This window comes from Chanodichthys erythropterus, chromosome 15 (assembly GCF_024489055.1).
Source record: "Chanodichthys erythropterus isolate Z2021 chromosome 15, ASM2448905v1, whole genome shotgun sequence".
In the NCBI taxonomy this organism is placed as follows: domain Eukaryota; kingdom Metazoa; phylum Chordata; class Actinopteri; order Cypriniformes; family Xenocyprididae; genus Chanodichthys; species Chanodichthys erythropterus.
In genome coordinates, this window is record NC_090235.1 from 36,537,654 (window position 1) to 36,555,254 (window position 17,601).

At 38.6% G+C, this 17,601-nt stretch overlaps 1 protein-coding gene across 1 annotated transcript; it reads left to right on the forward strand.

Annotated features, from left to right (window-relative positions):
* The first annotated feature begins 4,874 nt into the window (after nucleotides 1–4,874).
* On the forward strand, nucleotides 4,875–16,111 carry nr1d2b (nuclear receptor subfamily 1, group D, member 2b). Its single transcript, XM_067361685.1, has 8 exons — nucleotides 4,875–5,318; nucleotides 6,552–6,767; nucleotides 7,392–7,480; nucleotides 7,997–8,141; nucleotides 10,890–11,554; nucleotides 11,650–11,835; nucleotides 11,947–12,157; nucleotides 14,278–16,111. The coding sequence occupies exons 1-8, from the start codon at nucleotides 5,300–5,302 to the stop codon at nucleotides 14,472–14,474; spliced, it is 1,728 nt and encodes a 575-aa protein (XP_067217786.1). The 5' UTR covers nucleotides 4,875–5,299; the 3' UTR covers nucleotides 14,475–16,111.
* The last annotated feature ends 1,490 nt before the right edge of the window (nucleotides 16,112–17,601 follow it).

The window sequence follows — 17,601 nt, forward strand, 5'->3', positions numbered from 1 at the left end:
AGGTTGGAGATGAACAATCTGTAATACTTCAGTTCTAAAGGTGATAAAGTGTTTTTGGTTATTTACACTATTAGTTTCGTGTTCTGTTCAGCATTGCAGGTTTTTATTTTAATAGAGGATTTTGTACCTGAAATCCATCCTGAATCAGGATAATCATTTATTTGGGGGGAGGGGCGATCAAAAGTATCCCCAACTTACTAAAGAGTTTTGAATGCATACCAAAGGTTTGATCTAGATCAAAACTAAGATTGGATTTTGTGATCTCCCCCCAAAATACAGAAAATGTAATATTGGGAAATATTTATACAGTTAAAAAAAAATATATGTATATATGAATAAATTTTAAAATGCAATTTATTTGTGTTTCCTTCAGAAATCATTCTAATATGCAGATTTGCTGCTTAAGAAACATCAATGTTAATGTTTTCAGGATTATTTGATGAACAAAGTTCAAAAGAACAGCATTTATCTGAAACAAAGCTTTTGTAACGTCACTACCATTCAAAAGTTGGGTCAGTTTTTTTTTTTTTTTTTTTTTTTTTTTTTTTTGAAAAGGAAATTAATACTTTTATTCAGCAAGGATGCATTACATTGATCAAAAGCATTGACAGCACAGACATTTATAAAGTTGTAAAAGCTTTATTTCAAAATCTAAAAATATGCGCAGGTACATCCACACCACACATGAAGAAAACATCAGTTTATGTAGAACGTGTAAACTTAACCAATAAGCATGATCTATTTTGAGTATATAATTTGCCATTTTTTAAAACATAAAATTAGTTTTAATTTATTAATACATCTAACATAAAAATATACACTGCCCACATATTAACTATTTACCATAAACAAGAATACTCTCTTCAAATGAACTTGTGGTGTGTTGGTTATAAGGACAGTCTCCTGAGGCCAATTGTGTTATTTTCTTCCAGATTACAGCACTGTATCACAAAACTAAACTGAATCCATTTTAGATTTTTATTACTGAACTACAACTATCAAAATGTCATGTACATTGATCCCATATTATTAGAAACACCCTCACAGCAATGTTAACTTTAACACAGGTGTGCTAGCAGAGTAACTGAACATGTTCCACTAACCTTTGACGCATATCATTACTTTGTATTTTCATTTGCAGCACTAATTGTATTCTATTTTATTTTTATTTTATTTTATATTTTATCATTTAAACTTACTGTAAAATGTTTTGGATGAAAAATGTGCTTGTGCTATCTCTCTTTAAAATGCTTTGAATGTTTTTCAACAATATCTAGAGATTTTTGGTGTGGCTCAAGTGTTTTGGAACCATTGTTCTTCTGTCATAGTATCCTATAGCTATTCAATAAACCTTTGCAAGGACAGGTGCCATATTGAATTTCATGTGGATGAAAACGAGACTCAGTCTTTACAATGGCACACACTGTATAAAGGTCCTAGATCACATCTTTCAAAATTGTTTTATTGATTTTTTGTCCCCTGAAAGTTTTTTGAAAACAGTCAGTATGTTGTTAAACAACAGTACAATACATTGAACACACTGTATTTCTATCTCCCTCACAGCCTTGTTTTCATTCCTGTCAGATTAAAATGTTGCTACACTGACCCAACACTAAAAGATTATCACATGAAGGGTGTTTTCTGATTCAGGAACAGCCTGTAAGTCTTTTAAAATGCTTCCTTGTGGCATCTCTAGGCTTTAAATAAAATTTTTGTGTAAACATATTTAGCTGGAGGTCATAATCTGACCCCTAACCTTTGTAGCCAGAGCTTAAAACGGAAAGGAAAAGCTTAGTGTTTGGTATGAGAACCATTTAGCATGCTCATCAGTTTCTTAAAGGTTTCTAGAGCCTGTTTTGTCTTTGGGCCATAAAGTGACTACTGAATTACCTATAGACAGAAATGTAATAATAATAAATATACTTTTTTAAAATTTAGGCTCATATTTTTTATAACAGTTTCAAAGTTTACTGACTGTCTTTCGTTTTTTTTTTTTTACGTGTAGTATTTCATAAATTTATGTCCAGGGTAGTAACTGATTACATGTAATCTGCATTACATAATCAGAATGAATAATTTTTATTAGATTATATTACATTTTAAAATACTTGTAATCATATTACTTAAAAAAAAAAAAAACCTGCTTATATACATTCAGAAGGTCTTCCAGGTTTGTGGAATTGCACAGACCAGCCAATAGTCATGTGACTATCACTGAAAACTGAGACCCACACAGCATTTCATCATTGAATGTACAGAAATCATTTCACTTTTAAGTGTTTTCTCAACATTGCAACATTTTCTATAGCTCCTGGTATGCAGTATCATAATCAGCTTCTGACTAACACATTAGTTATTATTTGAATTATCACTCAGTAAGTCATTTAACCATGTATTACTGTCTTTTGGAAGGCTTTTGCTTTTCAAAAACATTAAAATGTACACATTTACATCATTACATATTTACATGCAATCAGTGTTGGGGGTAACACATCACAAGTAACTTGAGGTAACACGTTACTTTTACACATTTATTGACTGACAGCTCTCCTGTTGAAATGTTAAGAGAAATAAAGTGCAGAGGCGTTGTGTGCGCTGTCCTAGACAAAAAGCCAATTGGCATTTACACTAGTGCATTCTCATTTTATAATGTATAACTTATGCTACGATTACGCCTGTTCGACACACTACTCCGGCGTTTTCGACCCTTGAAAACGGAGACTTTTGAAAACACCGCAGAGCCTGTTTTAGTTTGAAAACGCTGGGGTTGCATTTCAGTGTAAACAGACCAAAACGGAGACTTTTGAAAACGATGGCATGGCTGCCCACATTTGCTCTGCATATCCTTGACGACCGTGTAAACAGTAAAATGGAGACTGAACTGCAATCTTTAATGGCTTTGTTGTCATTTTTGGGCAGCCATTATGCAGCAGCTACCTACATGCAAGAGACAACTGTTTACACTTGTATGCACTTGCCCAGTGTGCATGGATGGTCATGTGACATGCGTTTTCGGTGGTGTAGTGCAGTGTTTCTCAACCAGGGGTCCATGGACCCCTAGTGGTCCTTGGCATAATGCCAGGGGGTCCTTATATCACTTATCTCAATATTTATTTTTGTATATTTTGACATTTGACATGTTCCTATAAAAGAAGAAGATAATATATGTATAATATAACTGATGATATGACTAAATATAGGACAAGTCAACTAACATTGTAGTAAATTATACTTTATTGCATTTAGTCGTCACAAAAGAAATTAATCATACCAATAAGCAAATTTTATTCTGGGGTCCTTGAGGATGGTTCCAAATATGACTGGGGTCCATTACTCAAAAAAGGTTGAGATTCACTGGTGTAGTGTAGATGAAGATTGTTTCTAAAACACTGTGGAAATGCCAGTGTAGAAGAGGATCGGCATTTTAAAATGAAAACGGTCTAGTATAAACGGGCATAAATGTGAACAGGCATTTACTCATCTCATTTGCACGAAATCATTCTGTATTACTTTTAAAAGTAATTTTCCCCAACACTGCATGCAATGCAGGAATTCCCCAACTTTTTTGTCAGCTGAACCTCTTTGACCTAATATATTTACTTGAAGGACCTCCTGTGATTGTCAGTTAATAAGTTAGGCCAATAATAAAATTAAGTCAGTAATAATAATACAACTAATGGTCCTCTGATGTTGGTTAATGGTCACATGACATTCAGATAAACAAATAAAATGTTTACCACATCAAACATTTATAGGATTATTAAACAAACAAGCAACTTTTATGATTTATTTTAACACAAAATCTATTGCTCCATCAATGTTAATGTTAATGGTACCACTGTTAGCATAGCTTAGCATAGTTCATTGAATCTGATTAGACCGTTAGCATCTCGCTCAAAAATGACCAAAGAGTTTCGATATTTTTCCTATTTAAAACTTGACTCTTCTGTAGTTACATTGTGTACTAAAACTGACAGAAAATGAAAAGTTGCGATTTTCTAGGCCGATATGGCTTGGAACTATACTCTCATTCTGGCGTAATAATCAAAGAACTTTGTTGCCGTACCATGGGTGCAGCAGGCAAAATGATAGTATGCACCGTCTCTCACAACTGTCTCACAACTGGTGTCACAGCCACTGCATAATATCATTGTGCCTGCTGTACCCATGGTATGGCAACAAAGTTCCTTGATTATTACGTCAGAATGAGAGTATAGTTCCAAGACATATCGGCCTAGAAAATCGCAACTTTCCATTTTCCGTCGGTCTTAGTACACAATGTAACTACAGAAGAGTCAAGTTTGAAATAGGAAAAATATTGAAACTCTTTGGTCATTTTTGAGCGAGATGCTAACGGTCTAATCATATTCAATGAACTATGCTAAGCTATGCTAACAGTGGTACCGCCAGACCCGGAGATCAACTGAATGAATTCGAAAACGGTTAAACTCAACTGTTTAACTCTAGGGGAGTTGGAAAATGAGCCTATTTTCAAAAAAAAGTGGAGTATTCCTTTAAATGCCAGTTTGTAGTAATTGAGAATTGGATAAAAATATTGTTGTCAAAAAATGTAACATTTTTTGCCACTGTGACTTACTATTCTCATTGTGCACAAGCAAGTGCACTTATCCTTATCATACTTTATGCCCTGCTTATATTTCTCATTACGTTTTTGGCTTCCTTAGGGGAGCACTACTAAAACTGTCAAAATGTCAGTTTGATGTCTGCTGGGGTCATCAGGGCACTCTGGGGTGTGGGATGAGGGTGCACAGGAGGCCCCTGCAGGAGCAGTGAAAGTGTGTCAGTGGGTTATAATGACACTAATGCAGAAGGAGGAGGAGCTGCCGTGAAGTGGGTCACATGATCTGGAGACAGCAGCCGCGGCAGCACTGACGCTCAGTTTTGCTCACTCTACACGCGCCCTTTCTCTGCGTTCTTGATTTATTCACAACTCTGAACTACAGCAACTCGTGTCGACCCCTCTTTATTAGACGTGAAATCGTGTGGATTTGGTCTCCTGACTGTCCGGTCTGGAAGAGTCTAATTATTCTAAGTAAAACAGATATATGTATGTATTTATAGTTTTCTAAGACGTATGCGAGTTTTTTGTTTTCCTAAGCAACGCGGAGCTAATATATCCCAGATTATCTTGTTGGTTTAGTTAGAAATGTTTCTCAGGTAGTGTATAGGTAGAGATACTCGGTTTATAGGATCTCACAGCGACTAGACAGTTGCTGTGTAAACTGTGTAAAAACGGCACTAACATACAGGTGACTGGGGCTCAAAGCTGTCGGAGGATATGGAATCCACAAAGGCTGGTAAGATCAGTCTGTTTTACTTTTACTTTTGAATATAACTTTATACCTTCAGTGCACTCTTATTTTAATAAATAACACCGGAACATGTAGTTTCACGTGATGCTGTGAATGTGCATTGTGCATTAAAGTGTAGTTTGGGCTTTTATTACTTTATTTGCAGCATGAAAACTCTAAGTAGGTTAATAGCGTCAGGCTTGTTGTTATGCCATAGATTGTGGGTTACTATTGAACTGCAGTCTCCCAACTCACATGGACCGCTCTGCCTAGCCATGTGCATCTGTGTTTACGCGTCCCGTGCGTCTACTCTGATTGGTTGAGAGAAGTCGTGACGTGCTTGTTGCATAATTTGCATGGCAGGATGGATGCGTCTGCAGCTGCAGATACACGTGAGGCGGCTGCGGTATGACCCACTTTTCGGCTTTTACACTCCGAACAAGACATGCCGAGTACACGTGGGGGCGGGGCTAAGAACATGTCAATCAACAGCTCAGACTGGGATACTTATGACGTCAATCAGTTTTGTTCTTCGTAAAGAAAAAAAAAGTTATTTAAAAATTAGATATTTTAATTGAGATATATATATATAAATATTATTCAAGTTAAAGGGAAATAATATATTTAATACCATTTGCTCCATTCAACTCACCAGCATGCAATTATTATTTAATTTTATAAAAATAAATTTTGCATAAGTTAGCATGTATGTATTAAAATATAATAGCATATTTGTGTTTGAAAAAAATACAACTTCTGTTAGTTCTCAGTATTTAATTTGAGTTGAGTTGGTTGTTGGTAAAGCCTACACCCTGAAAGTATTATGTAAGTGTGTTACCTAACCATTGAGAGTGGAACAGCAGAAATTAGGTCAACCCATACAGAGAGAGCTCACAAAACCTGTTCTGCTTTCTGACCAAAACATAATGACAATGAAAACATTTGTATCTTCATTAGTAAATGGCCACCTATATGGATTGCATGTCCTCTCTCTATGTTTATATCTTTATTTTATTATTATTAATGATCGAGACAGTTGTCAACAGATGCACGTAAAAGCTAGAATCAACCACTAGGCCATGTTTCATACTCATATGCTTCATATGAGTCTGAGACATCATATATATATATATATATATATATATATATATATGATTTGTAAAATGAAGCTAAATAAATAGTTTGATGTCTTCCTAACTTAAGTTGTCTTGTGTTGGTCTTCTGTGTGTCATCCACCAGGTGGAGTAATAGCTTACATTAGCTCCTCGAGCTCTGCCTCCAGTCCAGAGTCGTGCCACAGTGACTCCTCCAACAGCAGCTATCAGTCCTGCTCTCCGTCTCACGCAGGACAGGGCCAACAGGGCGAGGCCCTTCCTGTGGCCTCTCAGTCGCGCCCACCAAGGAACAGTGGAGGGAAGGCACGATCACCCTCCACCACCAAAAGTGGCATTACAAGTGAGAGACTGATCTAAATAAAAAATAAATTTAAAGAGAAAGAGAACGAGAAATGTTTTCATGTTGCAACCACGTGTTCTACACACTTTGTTAAATATGATCTTCTACAAATTAAATCCAACATATTGACCCCCAGTTTCACAGACAAGGCTTAAGCCAGGTCCCAGACTAAAATGCATGTTTGATGTTTTAACTGAAAGCAACTTGCACTGACGTATTTTAAAATATGTCACTACCATTGTTTTGTCTCAAGATGCACACCAGTAATGTCTTTTTTTCCTGAGGTATGTTTATAAAAGCTACTTAAGACTTAATCCTGGCTTAATTTAAGCCCTGTCTGTGAAACCAGGCCTTAGTGTTAAAGTTGTCCATCTCTGCTTAATGTTAGGGAGCTCAAAATGGAATTGAAAAAGCAAAAAAGTATTGTTGATTCTTCAGAATAATTATATAATTGATAGTAGTGATCTGATATTTGTCAACATTGCACAATTCATTATATTGGCTTCATCATGAAGTAATGGTCTTCTGGCTGTTTGAGGAAACAGAAAGCAGCTGTTCTAAGGAGAAAGCCAAACTGAGCAAAGAGCCTTGTTCATCTGACCCTCTGTATTTCTGCTCCTGCAGAGATTAACGGTCTGGTGCTGCTATGTAAAGTGTGTGGAGATGTGGCGTCAGGATTTCACTACGGCGTTCACGCTTGTGAGGGATGTAAGGTGAGAAAATATTAGTATGAGTCTACAGCCACATTTTAGTGTGAACTTATAAGCATTAGAGGTTTCATTTTGTTATTTCTGAGGTACAAAGAATCTTTAAGTCAAAAGCTCAGAAGGGATGTCTGAAAATCTGTATTTTATTACTATCATGGTTTTATCTCTCAGTGGAGGCGATTGTGTTGTATAGTGTTTGTTTTCATGGTAAACTGTTCCTGGTGTCACTTTGGTTGATTTAAATAGGGTTGATGTGACATGGCTGTCATGCTTTATCTGGATCACATGTACCTGTGCATCTTCATGAAGGGAGATGTCACTTTGCTTTATTTATATCCAGAAAGCCTCCTACTCAGCAGCCTGTTTAACCATCAGGGCAAAGCTCTGTGACAGAACGGTGTCATGAGTCCTGAGAGGGACACCTGCTTTCCATACAAACTCCAAACTCGACATCTGTTACTCTCTGTGTGGGCACAGTGACCCTGACACCTCTCTCTATCTCTTTCATTTTACCACCTGCAGGGTTTCTTCAGGAGGAGCATTCAGCAGAACATTCAATATAAGAAGTGCCTTAAGAACGAAACCTGTCCCATTATGCGCATCAACAGGAACCGGTGCCAGCAGTGCCGTTTTAAGAAATGTTTGCTTGTGGGCATGTCCAGAGATGGTGAGCTCCAGCTGACATTGTGTCCTAGATTCAATCAGTGGAGTCTGTTACAGGCCGACATATGTGACCTCAGCGTTTAAACCTTAAAGGCACAATGTATACAATTTTTTGGATTAAAATATCCAAAAACCACTAAAACAATGTTATATTGTTGACTTGTGTACTCATATTATCCCAAATGTTTCCAACAATGTTTAAATCCAAAGAAAGCAGCTATTTTAACCAGTGTAATCTCCTTTCAATTACGTCATATTTGCACTACCCTTGATTTCTGTAGTTTTACTTCTGTAGAAACTATGGGAACACCAAAGATGCTTTAAATATATTAAGTGTTTGATTAGACAGGTGAGCAACTGGAAGGAGGAGGCAGACGTTAATCATAACTTTAATCGTAAAATAAGCAAACACTAAAATGAAAGGAGTGGCAGTGGCCGGCTGAAGCATTACAGCATAATAAAAACAGCAATGTAAAATGTCTCAGGCTCTTGGCCGCGCCCTGCTTCATACCACAGTGATGTTAATAAAACTTTAATACATTAGCTCACCCATGAACATGATTTCTGCTCGTCACGTCGGATTGCTTTCCATCAGCTGGCTGAGGAGGTGAAGATGACAACTCCCATGACACTCATTCACGACTTCATCAAGCTTTGTTAATGTTTTGAATAAGGGACTTCTAACTGCAAAACTTACAAATTGTGCCTTTAAGGTGCAGTATGTAATAATTCTGTCCACTAGAGGTCGCTAGATGCCTATTCAAAACAAAGGCGTAGTCTGATGATGCCAGGAGCGTTTGCGCAACGCACGCCGCAAGCAGCGGAACTTTTATTATGACACAGTCGCTGGTGCCCCTTCTGCTATTCCGGTCATGAGTATGAGGTAACGCAGCTCTGTTTATCATATTAGATACATTTGAGTGTGTTGAAAATTATGTTATAACATTACTCTGTGCGTTCGTTCGGCGGCTGCTGTGAGACACTTGTTTGAGACACACTGTAGTAAGATAGATCAGTTTTAGAATATATTAAATGCTGGATGGCTTGTGTTGATAAATGGCATGCAATTAATTTTAAAACGTGTTGTATGATGGAGAAAATTCTGTATTACTGTTACTAAAAATAAAGCTGCATCTGATTGTTAGCTACTTGACAAAAAAGTGTTTTTCTCTGAGGCATGGTAAAGCATGGTACTCGCAAAAAAGTCAAGAAAACTAGATTTAAACAAGACTAAACGTGTTGAGCTATATAAACTACAATTAGTTTTCTGTCTATAAATATATCGAAACAGTTGTTCCCTTGTCTATTAAAACCGTGTAATATATTAAAGCATCTTTGGTGTTTCTACAAAATAAATCCGGAAACCGAGGGTAAAGCGGGTATGACGCAATTAACAGGAGACTCCTCACCAGTGCCCAAGGAAGTCGACCGGAAGTTGAAGTCGGCCGGGTGCCGCCATCTTGTAGCAGAACTTCACTTGCGTTAGCATCCCCATTGACTCCCATTCATTTTGGCGTCACTTTGACAGTGAATAACTTTACATCTGAGGCGTTTAGAGACTCCATTTGTCCATTATTTATTTCCAAAGATACACGACAATTTATAAAGGGCTCCATTACCTTCTATGTTACATTATGGCCCCGTAGAAACAGTTTTTGTAAAAATAAGCTAACGATTGCGTCATAACCACTCGACTCTCTGTCGCACAGTAGAGAAATTACCGTACAGACAGGAGGAGAAGCTCGCAGGCAATCGGGGAGATTATCTTAATATGGCGTATTGGCGTTACATTTTAAAATATTATACAAAATAATTAATCAGAATACTTACTCCTGCTCACTCACGCCAAAGAACTCCCCGCTCAAGCTCGCACAGTTTGCACGCAGAGCTACTAGAAGATTTACATCTGTCAGACAGGTTGCGGACGTCATCAAGCTTAGTGTGAGTCTGCGCGTCAGAAACGTAAGTGCTAAAAATCGCTAAAAATGGGCTTCACTTGACTCAATTGAGTTCCAATGGGGTCGCTGTGTCCATTTCTTTTACTGTCTATGCTTCTCACACGTCCCGGAGCGTTGGTTAAAATTGCAATTTTCTCACAATTTACAAATAGTTGGAAACATTTGGGATATCGTAAGTACTCAAGTGAACAAAATGTATAACACTGGCCTAGTGGTTTTTGGATATTTTACTGCAAAAACGAAAAAACAAGAAAATCCTGCACACTACCAACTTGCAAAACAATAAAAAAGGTACTTTATTAGCAACGTTTCGATCGTACGGATCTTACGATCAAAACGTTGCTAATAAAGTACCTTTTTAATTGTTTTGCAAGTTGATAGTGTGCGGGATTTTCTTGTTTTTTCATATTTTGAGTATACCAGTCTTTTTTCCTACGCACATATCTATTACCTACAGGTGTGCGACACTAATTGTTCATGGATATTTTACTGCAAAAATATTACATATTGCACCTTTAAAATACAAATAAATAAATAAATAAATATATAAAGTAAATGTTATTTGCACTTAGCTAGATGATATATAATTTGATCAATGTGTATAGGAGATCTATCTATCTATCTATCTATCTATCTATCTATCTATCTATCTATCTATCTATCTATCTATCTATCTATCTATCTATCTATCTATCTATCTATCTATCTATCTATCTATCTATCTATCTATCTATCTATCTACATAAGTGTCAGTCTGTTAAAGTCTGTTATCTAACACTGTCTGTGCTCCTCAGCTGTGCGTTTTGGCCGGATTCCTAAACGAGAGAAGCAGCGCATGCTGCTCGAGATGCAGAACGCAATGAACAACATGATGAACAACAGCCATGGCAATCAGCCCCTGCCTCTTAGCAACCAGATTTCAGCCACCGATGGAGCTTCAGAGGAAAGCTCTGGCCCTTCCTCTCGTTCCCCCTCCACCTCCCCCAGGAGCAACCGATCCGAAACCAGCCCTGACCCAGAGCTTCCGATTGCCATGGATACGAGCCCAAGCTCAGACTCTTCCAGTGCCACTGACAGCGGGGAGGAGGAGGTTATCAGCACAGTTACCAGGGCACACCAGGAGACATTCATGTACAATCAGGAGCAGGGCAGCATGCCTTCAGAGGCCCCTAACAACTTCAGCCATTTCACAGAGAAGACTCAGGATGTCTGGAACCATGAGAACAATACATCCTCAGTGAGTGAACAGAAGCCACAGTCGAGCTCTGGCCCACAGGGCACTGAAGACTCCGGCCGACATTGCAGTACTCAGAGCAGCTGTCCTGTCAGATTGCCCAACTGCATCTCCAGTGGACCATCTCTGCAGAACCTTTGTCTGAGAGCTCATAATGACAATGAAACCCATGCCCATGGCAGCTATACTGTCCCAACATTCACAAGGGTTAACAGGATGCACCTGGTGAGTTACACAGAGTACTAATACAAAAAATGGCAATTCCAAAATTTCAGTAGTCCATACAAATACTCAGGAAATTACATGATCCTCTTTCACAGGTTTGCCCCATGAATACATCACCCTATGTGGATCCTCAGAAATCGGGTCACAGTATTTGGGAGGAGTTCTCCATGAGCTTCACCCCAGCTGTCAGGGAGGTAGTGGAATTTGCAAAGCGTATCCCAGGATTCAAAGATCTATCCCAGCATGACCAGGTCAGCCTGCTCAAGGCTGGTACCTTTGAGGTATGAACAAAACACAACACAATCTCTACACTGAATCCCATAGCAAGTAATTCAATTTCATTTGAACTGTAAAAAGATCTGAGGTTTCCTGTTTGGTTCCTGTCCTGGTAGGTGCTTGTGGTGCGCTTTACATCCCTGTTCGATGTGAAGGAGCGGACGGTTACATTTCTGAGTGGCAAGAAGTATAGCGTGGAGGCTCTGCGGTCTTTGGGAGCTGGAGATCTCCTCAACTCGATGTTTGACTTCACTGAGAAGCTGCAAGCTCTCAACCTCAGTGAGGAGGAAATGAGCCTCTTTACAGCTGTAGTGCTGGTGTCTGCAGGTATTTATCACTTCTTGTTGTGTCATACCGTTCTCAGACCATACACTCAATAGTTCTGTATCTAAGATGATGAAATGACTTTTTGCAAATTCAAATGACAGTTTAAGGCTTTAAATATTAAATATTTGCAATTAAAGGGTCATGAAACCCCCCTGTTTTAGCCTGGTCGTTCACACCTCTGAGCTGGAAAAACTCTGTAAAAATAGGCATGTAAAGCTCTGGAAAAGTGGGAGTGTAGAGGTGGGGGAATAGGGGAGAGAATAACCAATAAAACACAGACATACAACACACTCATTATACAGAATAATGAATATTAATATATGAGCATGGAGAAAATGACAACAAACTCCCAAGCACAAGGGAGAAATGCAAAAGAATATTTAAAAGAGCTAATAATACTTTCATTACATTTACGAGCACTAGTCTCATGATAAACAACATGTAGTTTAACACAGAAAGAATAAAGACATAGTTTAATTGTCCATTCTCTAAGTCTTGTCCATCAGAATAAGCGTGTCATTGCGTTCAGATACACCACTATGTCCAGTTTGCACATATATTTCTTTTGAAGAAGACTTGATGAAATATGTGTTCATACACCATGCTGGTTCATGTTTGGTGCAGGAGAATGTGTGAAATAATGTCTATAAAAACTTTAAAACTTTATTCGGTATATGGTCTTTGATCCACGTGGCTCTGCGCTGAACCCGACCATATGCGCGTTCCACGTGTATATCATAACAATTGTATTATGTCTTCGTATTCAAACTCTAGTTCTGACCGCATCGCAGGCAAAATACAAACAGCACTCATGTGTTTCTGTGCTGGGGGAAACATACACACGGCACGCGTGTCCAAACGCAGAGCAGGCAGAGTTGAATGAACAGCACTTTTGTGACATTTGAATTATCCGCTGTAATGCGATCTCATGCAAACATATTTTCCATTTGTGCTGGTAGATTACAGCAAAACAAACCACATGCACCCAAACTTCTGCTCTGGTCGCGTCACAGGAAAACGCTTTTTTGTGTTGTAGCACTGAGGAAACAAGCATCTATGACCCATGTCTCTGAATGACAACAATAGAGACTGAGGCAAGACAAGTGATTCCTCATGCATAATACTGCAATTATAATCTTATGCATACTATAGCGCAGTAATTTGATTGAATGAGCTTTTTGTCATGAATACATGCAGAAACGGTTGACGTCAGCATGTTCGACCAGCCCATACTGGAGCCAACCAGCACTCCGGATCTTGCCGGTATTAAAACGATGACATCAGATTTTGTGACGTTGCTCCAACTTTGCTTTTCCAACCTGGAAGACAGAAATCGCTCTGAAAAATGCAAAAATAACTCATTTCAACTTTATAAATAAAATTAATGAGTATCTTTAGTGTTTTCAGTGATGTGCAGTCTATACATATCTGTTCACAGCTCAGAAAATGTGTTCTGAGGTTTCATGACCCTTTAAGGATAAAGATTTCAAGATAAAGTTACGATTAGATCTCACTTAAATTTAAAAACTAAGGATTAGTTTAGTCAATTAATCTATACATCGGCTCTGGAGAAAACAGTGATGTCATCGTCCAGTTCAGTTCAGTTCGCATACAATGGTGTCAATGCAGACAGATCAAAAACGTTGAATATCAAGTGTCCCCAACTAAGCTAGCCAAAAGGCGACAGCAGCAAGGAACCCAAACTCCAAAAGGTGACAAAATGGAGAAAAAAACCTTGGGAGAAACCAGGAAAATTACACATTTAAATTTTTTTTCCTGTGAAAAAACATTTATTCGGCTTCTTTGGCTCACTGCAGTTTTAAGGAGAAAATACACAGCAATGGTTTTGACTGATGAATTTGAACATGGTTTGTCTTAAAGCATATTAAAAAACACCACACAGACATATAAACAACATTAAAAACTTTCAGAAATAAAATTAATGATTAAAGGTTTAAAATTGATTCAGCTCCAAACTTAGACTACGCAGGAACAAGAAGTGACGTCAGGAAGGTCATAATGATTATATAGTACAAAAATAAACTTTTATTTTCGGACCACAGTATGCCTCGAGCCAATGAAAACTTGTGAAATTAATTCCACTTCTGTGTTCCCCACAGATCGCTCTGGTCTCGAGAACGTCAACTCAGTTGAGGCACTTCAGGAAACTCTGATTCGAGCTCTGCGCAGCTTGATCACCAAGAATCACCCCAACGAGATTGCCATCTTTACTAAACTGCTTCTCAAACTTCCAGACCTGCGCTCCCTCAACAACATGCACTCTGAGCAGCTCTTGGCCTTCAAGGTCCAACCCTGACCACCCACCAACCCCCATAACTGTGGACCACGCCCCTTAAGAAGTCATTGTACTGTAAAACGCCTCTGTTCGTGCTAATGCACAAGACCCGCAGACACAAACTGGAGGGGTTTCGTTGTAGATGCTTACGAGAGTTTGTATGATTACGGGGTTTGTGTGTAAGCAGAGGCACCTTGAATTTGTTTTTAGATTTATACTGCCTGTGCAATAAGTGACACGTTCACTGTTTTTGGATTGTTCCTTGTTGGTCTTTTAATACTTTCAGAGAAGAGGAAGTAAGGTGGCTGTATGAAAGCTGTGTGTTGTTAACAGGAGGGGATATGAAGGGATAGTCTAACACATAAGCTTAAAACAAACGAGAAACTAGTACACAAGCACAGTTTGAGGTCCTTTCTATAATTTGAAGACAAGAAAAGACAAAAAGCACCAACTATGTAATGGAAGAATGTGGAACAAGCTGCTAATCAGAGATTTCTGGCAGAAGGACACAAGAATGTTTAATGGATAGATCTATTTTTGTGGTTTGTTTCCATTTAAAAAATTGTTATGTGCAAAGTAAGCCACTCTGTCTTAGACCTGAAACATTACTCAAGTATGTGAACGCAAATGCCTCTTGTTATACAAGCTCAATTTTATGGTAAAGGACTGCAAGTTCCAGCCATGCATGGCTTGCCGACACTGTAGGAGACATTAACAGTCAGTTTTCTCCTTCAGGTCAGCCTTGGTGGTGCAATAATTTGAAAAGAATCTAGCTAAGAAAGTTAAAGTTAGTTCAGCTGCTGACAAGTTTATAGATAGCTACCTGAATAATGACACATCTGGGTTATTGGTACAAACATTTAAAGGTGACTCCTTTGCCAGCTTAAGTGTTTGTTACCGCCAATATTCAACCAGGCTTGGCCAAGCATTTGCGTTCTTGCATAGAGTATGTTTCTGACTTTAGATCTGCATAATGGTGCATCTGTGTATATGTTTTGATTCGTAGGGCTTTTAATAATGACACAATGTTTCATGATGCTGAATGACAAAAGGAGGACATATGCGTTTTATGTCTATAAGAATGCATGCTCCTCCCAGTACTGATGGGACACAAAGCCATCTAGTAATGTCACCTGCCAGTTTGATGCATCTGTATGGGTGATCATTTCAGGCTGAATATTTATGATGAATTTTTTGACTGATGGTTAGGGAGGAAATGCTCCACTTCATATAAATGCAATTCTGTTCATTTCTCTTTTTTGAATTTTTTTTTTTTTTTTTTTTTTTTTTTTTGGCAAGTCTGTTGAGTGAAAGTTCTTGTAGAATTATTGTGTCTGTGTGATTAGCTGCAGTAAGCAGATAGTGCACATACTTGAGCAATATTGGACCAGACAGGAAAAGGAAACTGGACATGGCCCAAAACTCCACCAAGGAACACTGGCAATGCCTCTCTCCCTGCTATCTCTGGGCATCAACTCTTCTCGGGTCGGATCTGATATCAAAGCTGCTGTATGTGAATAGTTAATTAAAGAAGTATCTTCAGTTAGGTTTGGTGTTGGTGTTCCCATCTCATTGTTCAGCCTGTGGCTCACTCATTGTCTGTGTTGTGTTGCCATAATCCAGTCTGTCTGTTTTCTTCTGTGAAAGCATTGTAAGCTAGATATATATATTGGATATATATAGAGAATTAAATGCATATAAATAAGAAAATAAACAGATAAATGCTGATCTCTTTCTCCCCATTTGGTTATTTTTGCATCCATTTGTAAGGACACAAATGTAAAGAGAAAGACAAGTGAAGTCTAATAGATAGACATCCACTATCGTTCAAAATAGGTTTTGTGTGTTTTTGCAGTAAGTCCTTGAAGGATTAGTTCACTTTCAAATTAAAATTTTCTAATAATTTACTCACCCCCATGTCATCCAAGATGTTCATGTCTTTCTGTCTTCAGTTGAAAAGAAATTTAAGTTTTTTTTTATGAAAACATTCCAGGATTTTTCTCCATATAGTGGACTTCAGTGGCCTTCAAACGGTTGAAAGTCAAAATTACAGTTTCATTGCAGCTAGTTTCATTGTCATATACAATATGCTAGTGCAAGTATAAAACAATTAGTGCAAACTTAGAAAATGAGCAATGGTTTCTCTAGATAAGACCCTTATTCCTTGTCTGGGATCATGTAGAATGCTTTGAAGCTGCACTGAAACTGTAATTTTGACCTTCAATCACAAACATATATTATTGAGCCACTATTATTGTTTCTGAAGAGCATACAATTTTCCAAAGAGATGGCCTTGAAAACTATAAAAAATAATTTCCTAGATACTGGAAATTGGTACTCAAAACAAAATCAGAGTAGTTAAATTACCATCATTATCATTATTAGAAATCTGGTTTACTAGCATCACTCCATTACTGAACCAGTTTTCAAGAAACAAGGATTTCCTCTTATGTAGAATATTACAGTTCCTTTTCGATACTTCACTCGTACTGCGTATGGGGAAAAGTCTCCCTTTTTCCCCATCACTGAAGCCTTTTTCAATAACGCAGTGTAACTGCATCGTCATTGGTTCACTCATGAGAAGTTGTTGAACCAATGACGGCACGGCATAGCTGCGCGGCCTATGGCGACAAAGCGCAAATATTCCTGCCGAAAGGGGCGGGGTTTAGTGCTATATAAGCAGGCGTTTCGCCATAGGATTTCAGTCCTTTCTCCTTCAGCGACGACTACACATCTCTTCACTGATCTCCGCACTGAAGCCGAAGAAGCTTGCCGCCTGGAAGAAGCAGCTCTCGCCGCAGTTGAAGAGGCCCCGCAATGGACACAGCTGAGCCGCCGGACTACGACAGCGCCAGCGCCCTCGTGGACTACTGCTTCTTCTAGACGCCCGCCGCCTGCTTCCTGTTCCGGCCACCGTCTCCTGCCGCCATCCGGCGCCCCCTCTGAGAGCGTTTTCCTCGCGGTTTTATACCGCTCTAAGAGCATTTCCTAGCGGATTCATCCGCTCTAAAAGAGCCCCCCAATCGCCGTTTTCATGGCGCTGGCGTTGCTTCAAATGCCGCCTCACTTCTGTGACACCTGCAGAGCCCCTCTGCAGGACAACGATGGACACGATGAGTGCGTTGGATGCCTGGGTAAGCCCCATGCG